Genomic DNA, 22,748 nt, shown 5'->3' on the forward strand with positions numbered 1-22,748 from the left:
ATGTGTGCTATGAACAGAAGTTCCTCAGCCTAAAGTCATTCTACAGAGTACAAATTAATCATTAAGGAAAAAATACCTTCATAGTATTTTTGGATTCATAGTATTTGTAGAAAAATTGAATGGACCCAATCTTAAGCAAGTAATCAAATTTAATGTTATCAACTCTGGATCAGCTGATATTATGTACTTTTTGATGAAGATATAACATCACTTACATATCATTCCTACCAAACTGAGCACAAATGTAATGTGAGGAAACAATTAAGAAATCCAAACTGAGGAATATTCTGCAAAGCTAGCCTATGTGCCTCAGAAATGTCAATGTCATAGAAGATTGACACAAACTGGGGAATTGAAGATTGAAGAAATGTAAAAGCTAATTATAGTGTATAATCTCTGATTATATTCTAGATTCTAAAACAGGAATGAACTTTAAAAAAAAGCTAGGAGAGTTATTAGTAGGAAAATAAAAGGAACTTTAATATAGACTACATGTTAGTTCATGGAATTTTATCAGTAACACTGGATTGTGGTGGCATAGGGGAATGTCCTTTATTTTCTGCATTCAGATGATATTATATTCTTCCTCATCAGGGAGCATTTAATGTTAATAAGAATATTTATGAACAACTTGGAAAATCAAACTTAACAGCGTATGGGAATTCAACAAATTCCCTGGCACTTTTCTGTGATTTTGCAGTTTTTCACAAACGGTAGTATCAGGGGTAGTGAGGCAGCTCAGTGGGTAAAGGTATTTGCCATCAGGTTTGACAACCTGAATTTGACCCAGGAGAGAGAACCTACTTTTACAAGTTGTCCTCTGACCTTTATGTGTGCACTGTGACCATCCATGTGCATGAATACACAAACACACTTCAATAAACTAATGTACTAAAATTTTTACTTAAAAAAATGTGTGTATGTGTTGGAAGCGTATCATAAAAAGCTCTGGGCCAAGTGATTTGTCCTTGAGTAAGCGCTTAACAAATAGCTACTATGACTAAAAAACTGACATGGTTAACTTCTTTTTATTTACTTGTGGTTGGAAATGGACTTTCTCATATAATAAATATATCCTGATCACAGTTTCCCCAGCTCTGCTCCTACCAGTTCCTTCCTCCCATCTGAATCCACCCCCTTTCTGTCTCTCATTAGAAAACACACAGACTTCTGAGGGCTAACAATAAAATAAAATGTAGCAAGATTAAAAAAACATTTCCAATAAGCCATATTTGTGACTTGATTTTACCTACTAAAATCTAGTCCTGTGTAAGTGGCTGTTCCCTATAAAACAATGTAGCCTATAAGCTTGTCTGTAGACACCTACATAGAATTTTAATTTGCTGGTTAGTACTGATTTGGATTGGTTACTGAATGACATGAGTAATAAAATTTGAGAAATAGATGCACAGTAACTTTTCAGATAAAATTTCTGTTTTTACTCAAATGTTAGAACACAGAGAACTGTAGATGTTCAAAATACAGACAGGGAATGCCTTGCAAAGTGATTTTTAGCTATTCTTTGTCTTGGAGAAGAGTCAGAGAGATCTCCTAACCCTATAACAATATTACATACTTGTTCCTCCTCCAGGACTGGTGAGCACCAGAGAAGGGTGTGGGGCCTCCATGCTTTTATGGAGTGTGGCCACTGCGATGATTTTTCTCTTATGGATGCATAGCTTTGTGACATCTTCATCTGCTTTAACATCTTCTGCAGTTCTCTGCTTCACAGCAGCTCCAGGATCAAAATTAAAAACCTGGAGAAAAAAAAGCATCTGCTTACAGGAGGTCCATGAAAATATTTAATAAAAAATCCTCTTGTTTACAAACAGAAACACTGTACATAGCTTTATGGTTTTAAATGGAAGGAACGCAACTTTATATAATTTAAGAATTCTGGCCAAATACTTGTTTAGTGACAAACAATGAAAATTATACAAATCTTACGCTAGCTAAGCTAATTAAACATAGGGAAGGGCATAATAACTGATAATGTTTCCGATTTAGATACTTCCTGATGGCATAACAGCACAGAAACAAATGGAGCACAAGGTGAAAAACAGGAAAAGCCACAGCATCTATATTCTTATTTTTAATTTCCCTGTTGCTTACTTTCATTGCTATATTACTGTTACCTCCTCATTGACCTAAAAATTTATTGTATGTCAACAATTCATATTTATCATATAGATCTTTCCCCAAATTTATTTATTTTAATTAATTAATTATTTTCAGCCTGATCAGTTTCCACTCCTTCCCTCCCTCCCCTTCCCCCAAACCCATCCCTCCTCCTCTCTCCCCAGAAAAGGGGGGCTTCCATGTACACCAGACAGCCATGGCACATTAAGCTGCAGCACGACCAGGCACCTCCTCTCCCACCAAGGCTGGATGAGGCAGCCGAGTAGTCAAAAGTATAATAACATACAAAAAAGAAAAATGTGTTTATTAGTCTTTAGTTTAAAAATTAGTAGTAAATACACATTTCAGAGAATAATTGTCTATTTTCATATCAAATAATATTCCAGCCTTTTAAATTATCTTGCTTTTTACTTTGTAAAGCAGTAAAACTACTTCCTATTTTTGCTATGAGAGATGAACTTTATGATTTTAAGAGTATCTGTGGCAAATTTACTGATAGCAGTGAATGAAATTACTATACTATAAGCAAAGTTCCAATAAAAAGCACAATGAAATAGTCACTATGTCACCTTTGACAATGGAAATTATTTTTTCATAACCTTTAAGCATTCCAAAGTGCACATATAATAATTAAAATAAATTTAAGGCTAGAGAACACAAAAGTGAGATGCCAAATGAGAAAAGCAAATATATAAAATAGCTACAACCAAACTGAAACTGAAAAACCAAACCAAACCAAAACTCTGCTGTACTGGATTGTGATGGTTACCTTGGGAAGTATAAGAGGACATTCCAAGCCACACTTGCATGTTCCATCAGTAAGCAGGTATGTTTTAACCTGCTCCAAGCAAGATAACAAAGACCCACTGGGACTGTAAAAATAGTTTAAAAAAAAATCAGGAAATAATTTTGATGACACATACTATAAAAAAAAGCACAATTTATAGACTTATTGTCCCTTCACAAGACAGCATTTTCCTACTAGGGCAAATATTTTCTTTGCCAATATTATGTTAGCTACTAAATTATAGACTTGAACATTACCTCTTTCTTAAGAACAGAAATATTTCTCAGAAAAAAAATGCATGTTCACAGAAAATGAAAGAAAGCATTCTGAAAACCAGGAATAGGTTAAAGATGGGGAAACTCCTTAAGAAAGGACATAAATAGGAAGAAGAAAAATATTTAAAGTACGACGGGTGTGGTGGTGCACGCCTTTAATCCCAGCACCTGGGAGGCAGAGGCAGGGGGATCTCTGTGAGTTCAAGGCCAGCCTGGTCTATAGAGACAAGGCTGTTACACAAAGAAACCCTGTCTTGAAAAAAAAAAAAAAAAAAAAAAGAACCAAAAGAAGTACATAAAGTAATGCTGTTTACTTGAACCATAGGTCTGCTTTAAGCTCTTTGAAGAGAAAGTGAAACTGCAACATGCTAAGGGTCAAACCAGAAAGTTATAGAGCACACACAAAAAAAATGGAGATAATAATTTCTTTCTGTGTCTACTGCCTGTTTTTGTGGAGGCAGAGGAACTTCCATCCAGTTCCTTCCCATCCCCTTAGGGTGTTTCTTTGAAGACAGATAAGTGTAATCTAATTCATATTCTACCGAACAGAAAGACTGTCTAGAAAGGGAAAGGGGTATTAGGCAGAACTGACAAAAGAAGGGAAACCTTTGAAGAAATGGAGTGTTATGGAGTTACAAGGAGCTGTACAGGTCACAGGCTCAGGCTTTAAGTCGGTCAAATAAGTTAAGACAGCATGGATTCACTTCAAGACTCTATATTAGGTACAAAGTCAGATGAAAGGGTAGGTCTGTAATACTTATTTACATTAGGGGACTGTCTATAAACAGAATTTGCATTTTCGGACATTTTATTATTAATAGGTTGATTTTATAATATAAATGCATACTCTGCTCTGAAATGTATATATTATTTGAGACTATATTTTATTTATGACAATTTAGAAAAACCTGTTTCATATGCGAAGCATCATTCTTGGATGCAGTCTATTCTGCCTCCACAGAAACACAGGCAGTGCCTGAAATGGGCTAGGTAAACATGCAACTCATATTGTGTTCATGGAAAATTATACAAGTGAATTTGGCACAAAAGAAAAAAAAAATCTAAAAACAAAAGTCCTCAACTTAGTTAAATGAACTAAGCCATTTTAGATTACATAAAAGAACAATAATTTTCACATTACAGACTAGAGTTTCACCAGAGGACACAGGTAGTAATGGCTTTAAAGTTTTGATAAGTCTAAGTATGTCACTAAAATGTATCATTTTGATTTTTTTCACATGAAGAATTAGTAAGTTTAGTAAGAAGAAAATGCTCAATATTTTACTTAAAAGAAACTTATGGATGGCAATCTAGAGGGATTTAATTGTAAAATTTAGCCTAAAGTGAAGAATTCCTAAATTCTATTAAGAATACTCCAGATACTTTAAAAATAATTCCAACCACCCAGTTAGGGTTTTTTTTTTTATTCAGTTACAGCTATTTAATTAACTTTTGGGAGTAATGATTAACATAAAAATAGTTACATCTTAGATCACAGTTAAAGCTTAAAGGATTGCAAACAGGACGGAAACTGACTCCTGTTTGCAATCCTTCCATGCCACGAGGCAGGGACAGCTGGAAACTAAGCTGAAAATGAGGGACTGTGTGCCCACAGGAGCAGCAGGAGGTGGGAGAACATCCCACAAACGCTCCAGCAGTAGTTTAACTGGGTTGAGCCGAACAGATCAGGTTGATGCTGGCTTGACTGAATGTGAAAACATTTTAATTTTACCTTATCTATGAAGTTTCTCTCTAAGAATTCTTGGTGTTCAGATTTGATTTGGAGACCTCATGCTGAGAGGATTATCAAATATTCAAGACGAGGGAGATTTGGAAACTCACGAACAAGGTAACTACGGATTCTTAGACCTTAATTTGGATTTTGACTTGTAGACTCGACCTGATTTTTGCTCACAACAATGTGAAAAGCTGATTTCATAAGTAGTTATCAAGACTTTGGAATCACTTGGTCTAGGCTGAATATGTATTTTTTCTTTATAATCTTGAAGTGTCATAAACAGAAACATATCACCCATAAATCTGTGGTGTTATGCTAATAACAAAATGTTTCTGACAATCTATGAACAACATATTGGCAATAGGAATACTTTGAGAAGATTAGCCATGAGTCCTTGTGTATCTTATGTCCACAAGTTAGACTCCACTTTCTCTACTATTCTTTCACTACAATTAGCAAACATACCTTTAAAATTTCAGAAAAAAAAGTATATGTGAAAAAGGAATTTCAATTGGAATTAAGTTTACCTCAAGAAACATCTTACTCAAACCAAACAAACCCCTATCTGAACTGACATGTGATTCTTTATGTTCATATAGCAAAAAATATCTCATTCATAGTTTTATTTTCCTAAGGTCAGTGCTTCCAGTACTACAGATACAGACTGTCTTCTGCCTCTGTATGTAGCAAAAGCCTGCTTTGAATCCCTGATATTCCTACCTCTTCCTCCTAAATGTTGAATTTATAGGCATGCACCACCATGCCTGCCAAATATATATCTTTGTAGAGTTTAAGAATTCTGTTGAAGCTAGGTTACAAAAGCCACATTGAAAGTAATACTGTGAATATAATGGTGAGACATATCTTTGAAAAGTTTCTGTTCTTATTTTGTATCACAAAGATTTATGGTATCTAATCTTTTATTATTTATTAAAAAACTACAGAGTGATGAACTTAGGGGTCACTTATTTAATAAAGAAGGGTAAAACTTCGTTTTGTTTTTCAGATAGGGTCTCACTATGTAGCCCTGGGTGGCTTGCTATGTTGACCAAGCAGGTCAAACACAGAGAGCCCCCTGGCTCTCCCTCCCAAGCACTGGGATTAAAAGACATGTATGGCCACACCTGGTTAGAGTGATAATCTTAAGAGATATTGGGTTTATTTCTAGTATTTTAGATTTTCCTGTGAGCATAGTATTCTTGTTTATGTGTTTCTTTTAGAAAGCTTTGTCTTTTTTTTTTTAATCCTATTACAGAGAAGCAGAAAGATAACTTTACACAGATACAAGTAATGCATAAAGATTCTATTCAGTAATCTGAGGAAATTACCTTGCTAAGCAGCACAGAATAAAAATACTTGTGTATTTCTAGCACAATGGTCATTTATTCAAGTTTATGTTAGGTGCTGTCAGTCACAATATTTTGTTCCCTTAGAGAAGATCAGTCTTTTCCTACCTTAATCTTGAAACTGCAAACGTGGAGATAGCAGATGGTAGAAGAGCTCACCTGATGTAAAGCACGCCACTGTGATCCACACGCCGCTGCCAACCCACAGGAACCTGTATAGCTGGAAGACCTCCTTCCTTGTCTCCTCCGTCACACTCTTTGCCTCCATTCATTTTCTGTGTCTGCTTGGGGCGCTCCAAAGATATCAGCAATAAGATGATATCCTTCTATTACAGAGCATGGTGGCCTTCAAAACTGGGCCAGCACAGCACAGTTTGCCTGGACTACGAAATACATCGGGAAGCTTCGGCTCAGTTTGGAACCAAGTCCTTGAAATCTGCCGTTGTGAAAATGTTTCCCATTATAATCTATATTAAATAAGAAAATATTTCATTCCTAGGCATGGTCTACATAGGCAAAAACAAATAATTTCAGCCAGGGAAAATCATAATTCACCTATGTTGGTACCTATCTGAAGCAGAAGAGGGAGAGGTGAAAAGTTTTTAGTTGTACATTTTTCCTTGAGCTTTGATACTGCACTGAAATAACCTCCACTGTCTAGAAGTGGTCTGTTTTGACACTACCAGCTGGTTACTGGCTCCAGGTGCTACCTGCCTTTATAGGCCACATTCTTTAAGCTTTCTCTTTATTTTCCAATGTGAATCCAAGGTGTTGCAGGTTGGTTCATCTGGTGTTTTCATGACTTCAAAAGTCCAATAATGTAGCCTGAAATACAGGTAAATATGTAAACTGTACATGTTGAAAATTGAGAAGACACATAATTAAAAAAAATATTTCTATATGTACTCAATCACTTTTGTATTCTCTGCTGTCAAAAATCATATATAAAATTCAATTTTTCTTTTTTGAAAGAAAAAAGCTTATTTTTTACTTTCTAAAGATTTTTTTTTTAAGAAAACAGTAGAAGAAAAAAATATACATTTTTAAATGCAAGGGAAAGTTTTCCAGTATTTTTGAAGGGATGAGAGTTGATTTATAGTCAAGATTCTACAAAACCTTATATTGTGGTATAACCTCTTAATTCTTTTAAGTTACAAGGCACTATTTGAAAAAGAAACAACAGGGACCAGTGGTTGTATAGCACTTTTATATAGGTGGTCTTGATGGATTAATTAAATAAAAAATAAGTAGATTAAAAAGATTTAATCTAATCTTTCAGCATTATGGAGAGTGTGATGTCACAGTTTGTAGACGTGTTGTGAAGAACCCTTTCAGTGGTCATTTTAACATGTACTATACAGTCAAATCACTGAAGCCATGAAACTACATTAAAAATGTGCTTTAAGAATGGAACATGTGGGTCGTCACTGCTCAGAGTCATCTGACACAAGCGACCTGCAGGTCAGATGGAGATCCACAGCAGGATCCAACACACCCAAGCCCGGTGACAGTTCTGCCTCCAAATGCTGGCCTGGTGGGACCGGCACGCCCAAACACTGCCAATGCCCGGGTAACAGTGACACCTCCATCCACGAGAAGAGGACAGACATCAGAGTATTGTATCTGTTTGCATCTACCAGAAGAGAACCTTGGCCCCATACCCACCAGGAGAGCAAGAAACCCCTGCTACACCCACCAGAAGAAAGGATGAGAAGAGGACAAGGTAAAAGCACATCCAACAACAGAAAACCCAATATGATACCACCGGAGACTAGGAACCATACACCAGCAAGACCTGAACATCATGATGCAGATGAACCAGAAGAGAATGACCTTAAAAGCATCTTCATGAAAATGATAGAGGGCCTCAAAGAAGATATAGAAAATCCCTTAAAGAAATAGAAGAAAAAACAAACCAAAAAATACAAGATATCAACAAATCTCTCAAGGAAACAGTTCAAGACCTAAAAACTAAAATGGAGACAATAAAGAAAGCACAATCTGAGGGAATTCTGGAAATAGGAAAGCTGGGTAAATGATCAGGAACTACAAATGTAAGCATAACAACAGAATACAAGAGATGGAAGAGAGAATCTCAGGAGTTGAAGACACACTAGCAGAAATAGATTCATCAACCAAAGAAAATCTTAAATCCCTAACACAAAATATCCAGGAAATATGGGATACCATGAAAAGACCAAATCTAAGAATAATAGGTATAGAAGAAGATGAAGAAATCCAACTCAAAGGTGCAGAAAACATATTCAACAAAATCATAGAAGAAAACTTTCCCAACTTAAAGAAAGACATGCCAATGAAAATACAAGAAGCCTACACAACACCAAATAGACTGAACCAAAAAAAAAGGTCTCCTCACCACATAATAATCAAAACACCAAACATACACAACAAAGAGAAAATATTAAGAGCAGCAAAGGAAAAAGGTCAAGTAACCTATAAAGGCAAACCTATCAGAATCACACCTGATTTTTCCATGGAAATTCTGAAAGCCAGAAGGTCCTGGATAGATATTCTATCTACACTAAGAGACCATGGATGCCAGCCCAGACTACTATACCCAGCAAAGCTTTCAATCATTATAGATGGAGAAAACAAGATATTGCATGACAAAACCAGATTCAAACAATACATATCCACCAATCCAGTCCTACAGAAAGTTCTGGAAGGAAAACTACAACCCAAGGACATTAACTACAACCAGAAAAATATAGGCAATAGATAAACCCACTTTACCAACAGCCAAAAGGAAAAATGGATAGAATCCCACACATAATCTCGCCACCATCACCAAATCAAAAACAAACAAGAATGAACAATAATCAATGGTCATTAATATCCATCAACATTAATGGTCTTAACTCCCCTATAAAAAGACACAGATTAGCAGAATGGATAAGAAGACAGAATCCTTCCTTCTGCTACATACAAGAAACACACCTCAATTTCAAAGACAGATGGTACTTAAGAATTAAAGGTTGGGGAAAGATCTTCCAATCAAATGGACCCAAGAAACAAGTGGGGGTAGCAATCCTAATATCCAACAAATTGGACTTTAAACTAAAATCAGTCAAAAGAGATGAAGAAGGTCACTTCCTACTCATCACAGGAGAAATCCATCAGGATGAAGTCTCAATTCTGAACATTTATGCCCCAAATACAAAGGCATCCAAGTTTGTAAAAGAAATATTACTAAAACTCAAATCAAACATAAAACCGCACACTCTTATAGTGGGAGATTTCAACACCCCACTCTCACCACTGGACAGGAACACCAGACAGAAACTTAACAAAGAAACAAAAGAACTAATAGAAGTTATGGCGCAATTGGACTTAACAGATATCTATAGAACGTTCTATCCAAATACAAAACAATTTACCTTCTTCTCAGTGCCACATGGAACCTTCGCTAAAATCAACCACCTACTTGGCAACATAGCAAACCTCAAGAGGTACAAAAAAAATTTGAAATAACCCCCTGTGTCTTATCAGACCACCATGCTTTAAAATTAGAATTCAACAACAACACGAACTACAGAAAACCTACAAACTCATGAAAATTAAGTAACACCCAATTGCACAATTCATGGGTCCAGGAAGAAATAAAAAAAGAAATTAAAGATTTCCTAGAATTCAATGAGAATGCGGACACAATATATCCAAACCTATGGGATACTTTGAAAGCAGTGCTAAGAGGAAAATTCATAGCGCTAAATGCCTACATGAAGAAACAGGAAAATAGAGAATTAACACTAGAGAATTAACAGCACAACTGAAAGCTTTAGAAAACAAAAGAGCCAATACACCCTGGAGGATCAGATGCCAGGAAAGAATCAAATTGAGGGCTGAAATCAATAAAATGGGAACTAGGAGAACAATACAAAGAATCAATATAACAAAAAGTTGTTTCTTCGAGAAAATCAACAAGATAGACAAACCTTTATCCAAACTTACCAAACAACAGAGTGAATGTGCAAATTAATAAAATCAGGAATGAAAATGGGGACATAACAACAGACACAGAGGAAATCCAGAGAATCATCAGGTCATAATTTGAAAAACCTATATTCCTCAAAATTTGAAAATCTAAAGGAAATGGACAATTTTCTGGACAGATTTCACTTACCAAAATTAAGTCAAGAACAGATAAGCAACTTTAATAGACCTATAACCCCTAATGAAATTGAAGCAGTCATTAGAAGTCTCCCAACCAAAAAAAGCCCAGGGCCAGATGGCTTCAGTGCAGAATTCTACCAGAAATTCAAAGTACAGCTAATACCAATTCTCCTCAAAGTATTCCACACAATAGAAGCAGAAGGGTCATAACAAACTCTTTTTATGAGGCTTCAATAACCTAGATACCCAAGCCACACAAAGACACAGCTAAGAAAGAAAACTACAGACCAATATCCCTCATGAACATTGATGCAAAATTACCAGTAAAATATTGGCAAATCGAATCGAAGAACACATCAGAGAAATCATCCATCCCAATCAAGTAGGCTTAATCCCAGGGATGTAAGTATGATGGTTCAACATACGAAAATCCATTAATGTAATCCACCATATAAACAGATTGAGGAAAAAAAATCACATAATCATCTCACTAGATGCTGAAAAAGCCTTTGACAAAATCCAACATCCCTTCATGATAAAGGTCCTGGAGAAATCAGGGATAAAAGGAACATACCTCAACATAATAAAAGCAACAGCAAGCCGACAGCCAATATCAAATTAAATAGAGAGAAACTCAATACAATTCCTCTAAAATCAGGAACAAGACAAGGCTGTCCACTCTCTCCATACCTCTTCAATATTATCCTTGAAGTTCTAGCTAGAGCAATAAGATAACAAAAGGAGATCAAGGGAATACAAATCAGAAAGGAAGAAGTTAAACTCTCACTATTTGCAGATGATATGATAGTCTACATAAGTGACTCGAAAAACTCTACTAGGGAACTCCTACAGCTGATAAACACCTTCAGCAAAGTGTCAGGATACAAGATTAACTAAAAAAAAAACTGTAGCCCTACTACATACAGATGACACATTGGCGGAGAAAGAAATCAGAGAAACATCACCCTTTTCAATAACCACAAACAACATAAAATACCCTGGGGTAACACTAACCAAAAAACATGAAAGACCTGTACCATAAGAATTTTGAGTCTCTAAAGAAAGAAATTAAAGATGATACCAGAAAATGGAAAGATCTCCCATGCTCTTGGATAGGCAGGATCAACATAGTAAAAATGGCAATCTTGCCAAAAGCAATCTACAGATTCAATGCAATCCCCATCAAAATCCCAACACAATTCTTCACTGACCTTGAAAGAACAATTCCAACTTTATATGGAGAAACAAAAGACCCAGGATAGCCAAAACAACCCTGTACAATAGAGGAACTTCTGGAGGCATCATCATCCCTGACTTCAAGCTCTATTACAGAGCTATAGTCCTGAAAACAGCTTGGTATTGGCACAAAAATAGACAGGTAGACCAATGGATAGAGTTGAAAACCCTGATATTAACCCACACACCTATGAACACCTGATTTTTGACAAACAATCCAAATATATATCCTGGGACAAAGAGAACATCTTCAACAAATGGTACTGGCATAACTGGATGCAAACATGTAGAAGACTACAGATAGACCCAAGCCTTTCGCCCTGCACAAAACTTAAGTCAAAATGGATCAAAGACCTCAATATAAACCCAGCCACACTGAACCTTTTAGAAGATAAAGTGGGAAATACCTTTGAATTAATCGGTACAGAAGACTGCTTCCTGAACATAACACCAGTAGCACAGACACTGAGATCAACAATTAATAAATGGGACCTCCTGAAACTGAGAAGCTTCTGTAAGGCAAAGGACACAGTCAGCAAGACAAAATGGCAGCCCACAGACTGGGAAAAGATATTCACCAACCCCACATCTGACAGAGGGCTGATCTCCAAAATATACAAAGAACTCAAGAAGCTAGTCTCCAAAACACCAAACATCCAATTAAAAAATGGGGCACAGAACTAAATAGACAATTTTCAATAGAGGAATCTAAAATGGCTGAAAGACACATAAGAAAGTGTTCAACATCCTTAGCCATCAGGGAAATGCAAATCAAAATAACTCTGAGATACCATCTTACTCCTGTCAGAATGGCTAAAATCAAAAACACCAATGACAATTTCCAATGACAATTTATGCTGGAGAGGATGTGGAGAAAGAGGAACACTCATCCACTGCTGGTGGGAGTTCCAAGTTGTACAGCCACTTTGGAAATCAGTATGGCGACTCCTCAAGAAAATGGGAATAAGTCTACCACAAGATCCAGCAATTCCACTCCTAGGCATATACCCAAAAGAAGCACATTCATACAACAAAGACATCTGTTCAACGATGTTCATAGCAGCACTATCTGTAATAGCCAGAAACTGGAAGCAGCCTAGATGCCCCTCAACTGAAGAATAGATGGAGAAAATGTGGTACATTTACACAATGGAGTACTACTCAGCATAAAAAAAAACAATGGAATCTTGATTTTTGCAGGAAAATGGATGGAACTGGAAGAAACCATTCTGAGCGAGGTAACCCAACCACATAAAGACAAACATGATATGTACTCACTCATATGTGGATTTTAGACACAGAGTAAGGGATTCCCAACCTACAATCCACAGTGCCAGAGAAACTAGTAAACAAGGAAGACCCTAAAAGAGACAAACTTTGTCCCCTGGAGAAGGGGAAAGGGTCACCATCCCCTGAGCAAATTGAGAACATGGGAAGAGGGGGTGAGGAAGCTATGAGAGTGAGAAGGGAAGAAAAGGAAGGATGCAGAGGTCATGAAGTAGAAAGGTTGAGTCAGGTGTAGATTAGAAGAAAGGACATATGATTAGGTAGGATTTTAGGTGGGGGGGCGGCAGGGGAGGAAGGAGGGAGAAGGGAACTGGGATTATCATGTAATTCAAATATATAAAAAATAAAAAATTAATAAAAGAACGGGACATGTGGTTCTTAATAAAAAAATTTCAATGACATCATAACTCACAAATTAAAAACATGCTGTACTGAGGAGAGGCTACCTTAAATGCCCTCCCCTGATAATGAGATTGATGCCTGACTTATATGCCACCGGATAGCCCTCATTCAGCAGCAACTGGTGGAAGTAGAAGCAGACAACCACAACTATTCACTGAACTGAACTGGAATCCAGTTGCAGAGAAGGACAAGTGAAGAGCAAAGGGGTCCAGACCAGGCTGGTGAAACCCATAGAAACAGCTGACCTGAACACAGGGGAACTCTTGCTCCCCAGACTGATAGCTGACATACCAGCATGGGTCTGATCCAGACCTCAGGAACATGGGTTTCAGTGAGGAAACCTCAGAAATCTACCAGACATCCTGTAGTAAGTAGTTCAGTACTTATCCCTAGCATAGGTGTGGAATTTGGGAGCCCATTCCACATAGAGGAATACTCCCTGAGTCAAGACACATGGGGGTGGGCCTAGGCCCTAAAGGATACAATAGACACTGATGACCCCCTACAGAACGCCTCACCATCCAGGGGGAGCAGAAAGGATATGAGATAGGTAGGGTTTTAATTGGGAGGGAGGTGGTAGGGGAGGAGGGGAGGGAGAGGGAACTGGGATTGTCATGTAAAACAATCTTGTTTCTAATTCAAATAAAAAAAATCTGCAGAAAAAAGAAAACAGACAAACAACAACAACAACAAAAAAGATGCTGTACCTGAAGGTCTGAAATGGGAGTGATGAAGTGCTGGAAAACTGGAAAACTGTCAAATGACAGGATTCAGGGGAGGTTTTAAACTGATTTCAAAAGTGAGAAATTTAACACACTGTTAAACAGGATGTATGTATAACTTAAGAAGTTAAGTGTTGCAAACATGCATACAACTAGTTATTTCAATTCCTAAAAGTCTACATATTTAAACTTGGTCTTTCACTAGGAAAGCAGGAAACCATCTAATGAACCTCAATAGCCAGCCATTAGGTAAGAGTCCTATGGGCCACCCACTGGATACTGTAACCTGAGACCCACTCCGATGCCCAAACACACAGAACCCATCATCCTCCTTCTGTCCAACCATCCCCCTGCTAGAGTCCCTAGAGACATGAGCACCACCTGCACAAACTGGAAGAAGAGGTGAGTGACTGATCTCCCTGTTAAAGTGCCCCAATCCCTAGGCCCTAAACTACAGCGCACACCCCATGCCCTTCCTTGTCCTGTGGGCAGGCCGCTATCCACTACCATCCCCACCCACTGGACTTCATAATCTACAAGACCCACTCTGCTGCCCAAACCCACAGAATCCACCAACCTCCCTCTGGCCAACCATCCCAGGCAAGAACAGCAGCCCCTAGAGGCACAAGTACCACTTGCACCAATTGGAAGGGTATCCTTCCTGTGAACAGCCCTCTACAGAAACAGCAGCAGATCCTATAGGTACAAGCACCACTCATACCAGTTGGAAGAACAGACCCCCTTAGGCCCTTTGCATGTTGGTGACAGTTGTATAGCTTGGTCTGTTTGTGGGGACCCTAGCTGTGGGACCAGGATCTGTCCCTGGTGCATGAGCTGGCTTTTTGGAACCTATTCCCTATGGTGGGATGCCTTGCTTAGCAGCGGGGAGGAGCTTGGTCCTGTCTCAACTTGATATGTCATGTTTTGTTAACTTCCATGGGAGGTCTTACCCTTTCTGAGGAGTGGCATAGAAAGGAGGTGGGGAGAGGGAATGGGAGGAGAGGAGGGAGAGAAACTATGGTTAGTAGGTAAAATAAATAAAAATAATAATAAAAAAGAAACCATCTTACAATGAAGGCCATTGTAGATTTAGACGTGTCCTTTATACTTTCTTTAGATATTGTAATATTTTTTTAAAAATTTATGTGCACTCTTGTGTATGATGTATGTGGGCACACATGCATGTGTATGGAGGTCAGTGGATAACACTGAGGTTGGTTCTTTCCTTAGACTTTTATGTGGGCTCCAGAAAAATAACTCAAGTTCCCAGGTATGCATGCCAAGCTTTTACCTACTGAGAAATCTCCAGTTCCCAAACATTAAATTTTAATATTTGAGCAGTATTTATTGGCACTGCTATATAATCATTCATGTATTGGCATGACATTTTAATGTTGGGTGACATATTATGAGCATTATTTGTCCTAAAATTATATGTATACACACATATGTACACACACATAAATAAAATGGTCTTTGGTCAAAGTCCCTATCCACTATCCTCTCTTCCCCTCTTACCAAATCTCATTTCCCAATTCCCCCTTTTACTTTCATGCTTTATTTTTTGTTTTTGGTGACCCACTGCATCTAATTAGGATTTCTTCCATGGACAGAGTGGGTGACCTATTTGCTTGGGCTTGAGTGTTGTACCACTGAGAACTATGACTTGTTTCCTAAGCCTGAACATTTTCAATTATAGAGACACTGTTGATTGTTCTATAAAGAAACTGTACTGCTTATAAATATTTTCCATATATGAATGTATCTTGCTTTCCTTATCTTGAAAACTTGTTATGTATACATATGTATATATATATATATGTATATATATATGACTTACTTACTCTTATCTTACATATGAATGTTTTGCCTGTATGCATGTATGTATGTATGGCACATGTGTGCAGTGCCTGCAGAGGCCAAAAGAGGGTGTCAGAACTGGAGTTAGAGACAGTTGTCAGCTGCTATGTACTGAGAACCTTACCAGTGTTCTCCACAGGAGTAGTAAGTGTCCTGGACAGATGAGCCATCTCTCCAGCTTCTATTTTTTCAAGTATTGAATCATTACCAGTTTGTATATTTTCTCCTTGGAAACTTTAGTGTAGCATTAAATATTTTCCCCAAACAGTACTTGCAAATGGTTGGGATAGGTTTTTGGGAATTTATCTTTTGAACATAATATTCCTGCAAAACTTTAATAACAATAAACAAATCTGAGAAATGTTCCTGCACACATAACTATACACATCTTAATAATTCACCCAGAATTATTTTCCAAAGTAGAAGAGTGTAATTTTGGGTTCTTCAGACATTCCTTAAAAGTATGAAGCACTCCTTGGAAAGGATTTAAGGTCATGCTTCTCAAACTACTGAAGCCTATACACTGTATTCTTTCACAAAATATTGAATGTGCTCTACTTGTTTTTAGGACTCTGGTAATCTTATCTCTTATAGAGAACCATCAAACGAGGTGCAGTCACACTTTCTTTTTTATAACCTGCAGCATAAAATCTGAACACTTTCTCCTGCTTCCCAAATTTACAGTTTAATGTTACTATGCTTAAGAAAGGGTATATTCCACAGCATCCTTCCCTCTTTTCTCATGGAGACCCATCTTGTTTATACAGCTTCATGAAACTCTAGTAAAACAAGCTAAAACAGAAAAGACTATGGTATTCAAGCTACCACCTTGTCATTAGCATTTGGGATCTAAGATTCAGTTTACTCTTCAGGTTAATCTGTATTTATTTCACAGACAGTTCTGTAATGATGAAAATCAAATGTGTGAGTATACGTGTGTGTGTGTGTGTGTGTGTGTGTGTGTGTGTGTGTGTGTGTGTGTGTGTGTGTTCTGAGGGAGATAGCTGTTACAATTCTACCAGTGCCTTCATCTTACTTTCAAAATGTAAATCAGTCTCTGGAAACTGGTTTTGAGAAAACTGAATTTCAGTGGCTTCATTTTCTTTGTTGACCTGGCTTCTTTGGACCATTCAGAATTTAATATGTCATTCCCCCCCAAAACTATAATGTAAACCACAGGTACTACTTCATTTGCAATTAATTCACTGAGATGTTCCATTTTCGGCTTACCAGCAGTATCCATCTGCTTACTGACTCTCTTTTCATAGGAATATACACACACCGAGCAGGGACCTTGACTCATTCTCTTGCTCCTATATTCACACTTCCTATATTAATTATTTCCTGATGGTTATATTACAGTCAACACATATTACATTCTGTTTTTTTATCACTTTAGCTTATGATATATTTTAGCATCACAAGTCTAAAATGAGAGGTTTTAAAAGAAGCCAATGAATGTATGCATGTTGATAAAATCTAAGATGCATTTTTTTGTACTCTAGATTTATCCTTAAAAATGTCACAGCTTCTGAGTGACAACTTCTATAGAGAAGATAAGGCTTCTATGAAGATTTGTACATTTATTCACAAACTCTCCACTTTATTTAGTAACACACTGATTGTATTAGTAAAGGAACTAGAAAATGAATGAAACAATATAAAAATCAAGTTTCTATTTGAGCAAGGTGCTATTAATGCAGTAGACCTCCTTTTCCAATCTTCTTTATTGAAATTTTTGTCAATCTAATAATAAAATTATTACACATTATTAAATGTATTTAAAAGTCAAAATCAAAAATCTACAAAGACTAAATATCAAATAATGACATAATGAAAATACTAAGTAGTCATTCTTCATAAATCTTTCTGAATGACATTGATGTTAAAGTCATTGGGAAAATGTCAAACAAACTTTATTAACAGTAAACTCAATGAATTGGTTTTTGTGTGATGATATTCTATATTGATGCACATGACAAACTGATCTGTGCTCAGTGAATATACTTAGATACACAGTAGCACAGAATGAAATAGCCAATGATTCTTCAATTATCAGGATTAGACTGTGGAATTAAATATGGACATTATTTGACATGTGACATAACTAAATCATCACTAAACTTTTTATAATATGATTTTAAAGTTAGCTCATGAAATATTTATAAACAGGAAGTCTACTCCAATACTGCATTGGCAAGACTGAATGCTTCATTTTTCAGACTGATAGTAAGTTTCATATAGAACAATCCTCTGTGCTCACATCTCAAACAGTATATGTACAGCAATGGGTGTGACCAGAATAAAACACTATTAACATCAAAGAGAGCTGTATCTAAATGACTACAACATGGCTATCATTTGATTGAATAATAAAATAACCACAACCTTTCTACTCTTTGTTAAATTATGTTTGTTAGAGTTATCCTAGATGGCATTTCCCCTAATTATCTTTTCATAAAATATCAATTATTTAAATGACTTCATTGCACCTACCCAACCCCCAATCTTCCCATATTTATTCAAATCATGCATTTTTACTTATAAGCATCCCATTTTGAAAGAAAAGTTTGAAACGTATTAACCCATTTTATATTACTTATTATTTCCATTTGATTATCATTATGCCTGTGTGGCCACTTCTAAAACACATCTTTTGATACATCCTCTATAAGAGACCCAAAATGTTCTTCTAGGCTTGGCTTCCCCAAACAACCTTCAGCATAACTATATTTTGTTAATCAGTTTGACCAGAATTCAATAGTGCATCTTTCCTCACTTGATGACCAAAGTTCTCAAATTCTAGATGTTCTGCTCTTTTAGAGCAGAAAGTATAAAAGTCCATGACTTGCGTGGCTCGGCTGTTAAAAACCACTGGCTGCTCTTATAGGGGAGCAGGGTTCAATTCCTAGCACCCTCATGGTGGTGATGGTCTAAAACTCCAGTTCTAGAGGGGATCCAATGCCCTTTTTTGGCTTCTGTGGGCACCAAACATGCATGTGGTACATAGACATATGTTTAGGCAGTATACCCATACAAACAAAATAAAAATATTTAAAAATTAAAGTTTATAACCAAGAGTGATGTGAAAGTCATACAGGAAGGTTTCCATAACAAATCTGAAGGTCTTGGCATAGGCTCATAAAGTTTGGCACTCTTTGTGTAGCCAAAGCAAGAAGCACTTTGGTCTGGGTCCCCTCTATGGACAAAAAGAGTACATATAACCAGGCAAATTATTTTTGGCTATAAAATTTTATCAACTCCCATGTTTGAGTCATATAGAAGTCTTATTGATAGATTGCAAGTTTCCCTGAATATTTATTTATTTTTTGTTGTTGTTGTTTTTGTTTTTCGAGACAGAGTTTGTCTGTGGCTTTGAGGCTATCCTGGGACTAGCTCTTGTAGACCAGGCTGGCCTCAAACTCACAGAGATCCTCTGCCTCTGCCTCCCCAGTGCTGGGATTACAGGAGTATGCCACCACTGCCCGGCTCCCTGAATATCTTTTTTTCTTAAAGTTTCACTGGGCCCTATGGTCTGTGGTGAAGTGTGTGTGACAGGTGTGACACTGTTCACACTCTTTTCTAAACCTCAAGAAGCCTCATGCTTTTCACTCTGATTCTTTGGAATGCCACTACCTTGTCAACAACCTCAGAAGGGGTGTGGATAGAGAGGAGCCCAGCTGTCTGTCCAGCTCTGCTGAGGCCTGTCGTAAAGATGAGTGTAGATTCTACCATGTGGAACAGGGACGGGCTGGCTCAGCTGATTGGGGAGGAAACTGCAAACCCCCAGAACTATTAGTAGAGGCAGCAAAAACCTCTACTGGATCTGGGAAGTGGTGGTGGCACCTTTAATCCCAGAACTTGGGAGGCAGAGGCAGAGGCAGAGGCAGAGGCAGGCGGATCTCTGTGAGTTAGAGAACAGCCTGGTCTTTAAAGAGTTTTCCAGGACAGTCTCCAAAACCTATAGAGAAACCCTGTCTCAAAAAAACCAAAACAAACAAAATCCTCTACTGGAAATAGTAAGGCTAAAATAGAGTTGGCTAGTTAGCACTACTTATTAGTAGTGCCATCCTTAACTCTTAAGCTTGTTCTTGAAAAAAGTTGCCCTCATATATACTTAAAACATTGTACTCTTCAAATTATTATTTGCAGATAGATATTAAAATCATGGAAAAACTATTCAGATCCTGGAGGACAATTATATGGTTAAGTAGAAAAAACATGCCGCAAAGTTGCCATTTAATGATTTTTTTTTTTTTTTGAGTCAGGGTCTCAGTACATAGCCCTAACTGTTATGAGACCCACTGTGTAGATTAGGCTGGCCTTGAACTCACATATATCCTTGTTCTGTGATTAAAGGAATACACAACCTGCCTAACTTGATAATCTTAATTTAAAAAATGTTTTCATATGTCACTATAAAAATAGTATAGCAGCAGCCTTGTAATTACTAATGTATGTAAGTATAGGAATATGACACCAGTGCCCATCACATGTTCTTTGGTAATAGAAATGTTTTATTTATATGCTTTGTACAATAAGCAAGCTTTAGCTCTGAAGCTAGGAACAGGGAATAAATGTTCTCAAAAGCACCCGGAAAACGCTCTAATAGAAACATTCCTAAACTTTATGCTTAGGGCTGTTACAATTTATTTTTGTATTTTCTCCAAAAGAGATAGGATAAGGAGAATCAGAAGCCCTTAACCTGGATGATCTGAATGAAGAAAAGCTGAGGCCATTTGCTATGTTCTGAATTCCCTTGGGGATCAATCCTTTCTGCTTGGAATTCTATTTCCCATCCCAGCTTCTTGCCCCTCTCTAAAGCAGTCTTTCTTGTTTCGTTTTTAAAAATGTCACTCAAAAAGGCCCTTCCTCATTTTCCCAGTTTTTGTATGACTTCACAAGACTACATTAGTATCCTAACTTGGTTTCTATTGTTGATAAACACTTTGACTGTAAGGATTCAGACATTATGCTGGCCTGCCCCTGTTACCTGGCAGAATGCACTCAGGCAGTACTCTGGCTTCCCTGGTGTCCATGAGTACTAAGTCTGCACGAAGGTGTAAAGGACCCCTATAAAAGACAGACCCCCCCCACCCACTCTCTTTGCTCTCTTCTCTTATTCGCTCACCCCCCCACCCCCACCCCGCGCCACTTTAACAAACTCTACTTGGTTAACCAATCTCTTGGTTCGTGTTCCATCACCATCACATGCTCTAATTGCAACAAAAGAACAACAATGACCACAACAATTTGGGGAGGAGAGGGTGTACTTCACCTTACAGCTTACAGTCTTGAATGAAAAAAGTCAGGGCAGGTACTGGAAGCAGGCACCTGGAGACAGGAACTGAGGCACAGATACTGAGGGACGCTGCATGCTGTTTGTTCCTCATGTCTTGCTCAACCTGTTTTCTTAAGCCATGCAGGATGCCTCACCCCAGGGTCCTTCCCACCACTGCCCAGTGGGCTGGGCCCTTCCATATCCACCATTCATCAAGAAAACACCCTACAGACTTGCCTACAGGCAATCAGATGGGGCAGTTTTTCATTTGAAGTTCCTCTTCCTTGATAACCCAGCTTGTGTCAATTTGACAAAAACCCTAACTGGGGCATTTAAGTTGCTTCTGTAATTCTTTCTTGCAATATCCAGTTCCTTTCTTTTTTAAAAAATTACCACACAACACGTCTACCTGATTGCAGATAAGATGGAGAACTTCCCCTGAAAGCTTCCCTTTGTAACTTTACAAATATAGAAGGGCGTGGAAAGGGAGGGTCTGAATGTAGAGGTGAACAACGCCTTCTTTCTTAAAAAAAAAAAAAAAAAAAAAAACCAAAAAAACCCAAAAACCAAAACTGAGCAATAACTAGTTTCAACTACAAAGTCTTAAGTCTTTCTTTCATAATTATTATTAAAAATAGTAGGTTATCATAGGACATCTATAAAACTGACAATAATTCTGAAGGAAAGTTATTTGTGATATATTTCTATTAGTCTTATGATGTTTCTTTTTTGCTTTTGTGTATTTAAGATTCTCATGAAGAATCCTTGTCCATATTTATAAAATCATTTATGAATAAACATGCAAGTTAAAAGTGGTAGATTTTGCATTTTATCCTTGTATGAATAGTATTTTAGCTATTCCAGATGCAGGCTATTTTATGCAGGCCAAAGTATTATTGAAAGTAAACACTTCTTCATCATCTAGTTACCCAATAGGTCTTTTCAAATTTATCCCTCCAATCCAATGTAACTTTGTTCTCTTTTACCAACATCTTTTATTACCTTCATTCCACATGCAAACCATGCCACGGGCAACCACCATTATACTTTTTTACTTCTATGAGATCAATCAAGTTTTTTAGATTCTACTAATGAGTGAGATCATGCAGTATTTGTCTTTGTCTAACTTTTATCTTCCAGTTTGTTGCAAATGGCAGGATTTTGTTCTTTGTAATGGCTGTACTATATTCTCCCCACCTCTATGTGTGTATCACATTTTCTTTATATTCATCCATCTGTCTATCTATATCTATACTAACTATATAAATAAAAAATTCTCTCCCACATACTGATTCAATCCTTTGGATATATAATAGTCATAAGACTGCTGGGTCGGGGCTAGACTGATGGCTCAGAGGTTAAGAGCACTGACTGCTCTTCTAGAGGTCCTGAGTTCAATTCCCAGCAACCACATGGTGGTTCACAACCATCCGTTATGAGATCTGGTGCCCTCTTCTGGTGTGCAGATATACATGGAAGCAGAATGTTGTATACATAATAATAATACATAAAATAAATAATACCTGCTGGGTCAGGAAGAG

At 37.3% G+C, this 22,748-nt stretch overlaps 1 protein-coding gene across 8 annotated transcripts in view; it reads right to left on the reverse strand.

Moving 5' to 3' along the window:
* Mbd5 (methyl-CpG binding domain protein 5) overlaps positions 1 to 22,748 on the reverse strand; it is a 159,683-nt gene that overhangs the window by 56,291 nt on the left and 80,644 nt on the right. For 6 of the 8 annotated variants that reach the window (XR_004770640.1, XM_027420467.2, XM_027420466.2 and 3 more), the window contains 3 exons: positions 6,445 to 7,110; positions 2,909 to 3,011; positions 1,577 to 1,757 (listed from right to left, as the gene is read on the reverse strand). Coding sequence is in view for 7 of the 8 variants with exons in the window: in XM_027420467.2 (XP_027276268.1) it covers positions 1,577 to 1,757; positions 2,909 to 3,011; positions 6,445 to 6,557 (397 nt within the window). In the remaining variant the exon portion in view is untranslated. The remainder of the gene's footprint in view (positions 1 to 1,576; positions 1,758 to 2,908; positions 3,012 to 6,444; positions 7,111 to 22,748) is intronic. The other 2 variants (XM_027420470.2, XM_027420469.2) reach the window with 2 other exon arrangements.

Source organism: Cricetulus griseus, chromosome 6, assembly GCF_003668045.3.
Source record: "Cricetulus griseus strain 17A/GY chromosome 6, alternate assembly CriGri-PICRH-1.0, whole genome shotgun sequence".
In the NCBI taxonomy this organism is placed as follows: Eukaryota; Metazoa; Chordata; class Mammalia; order Rodentia; family Cricetidae; genus Cricetulus; species Cricetulus griseus.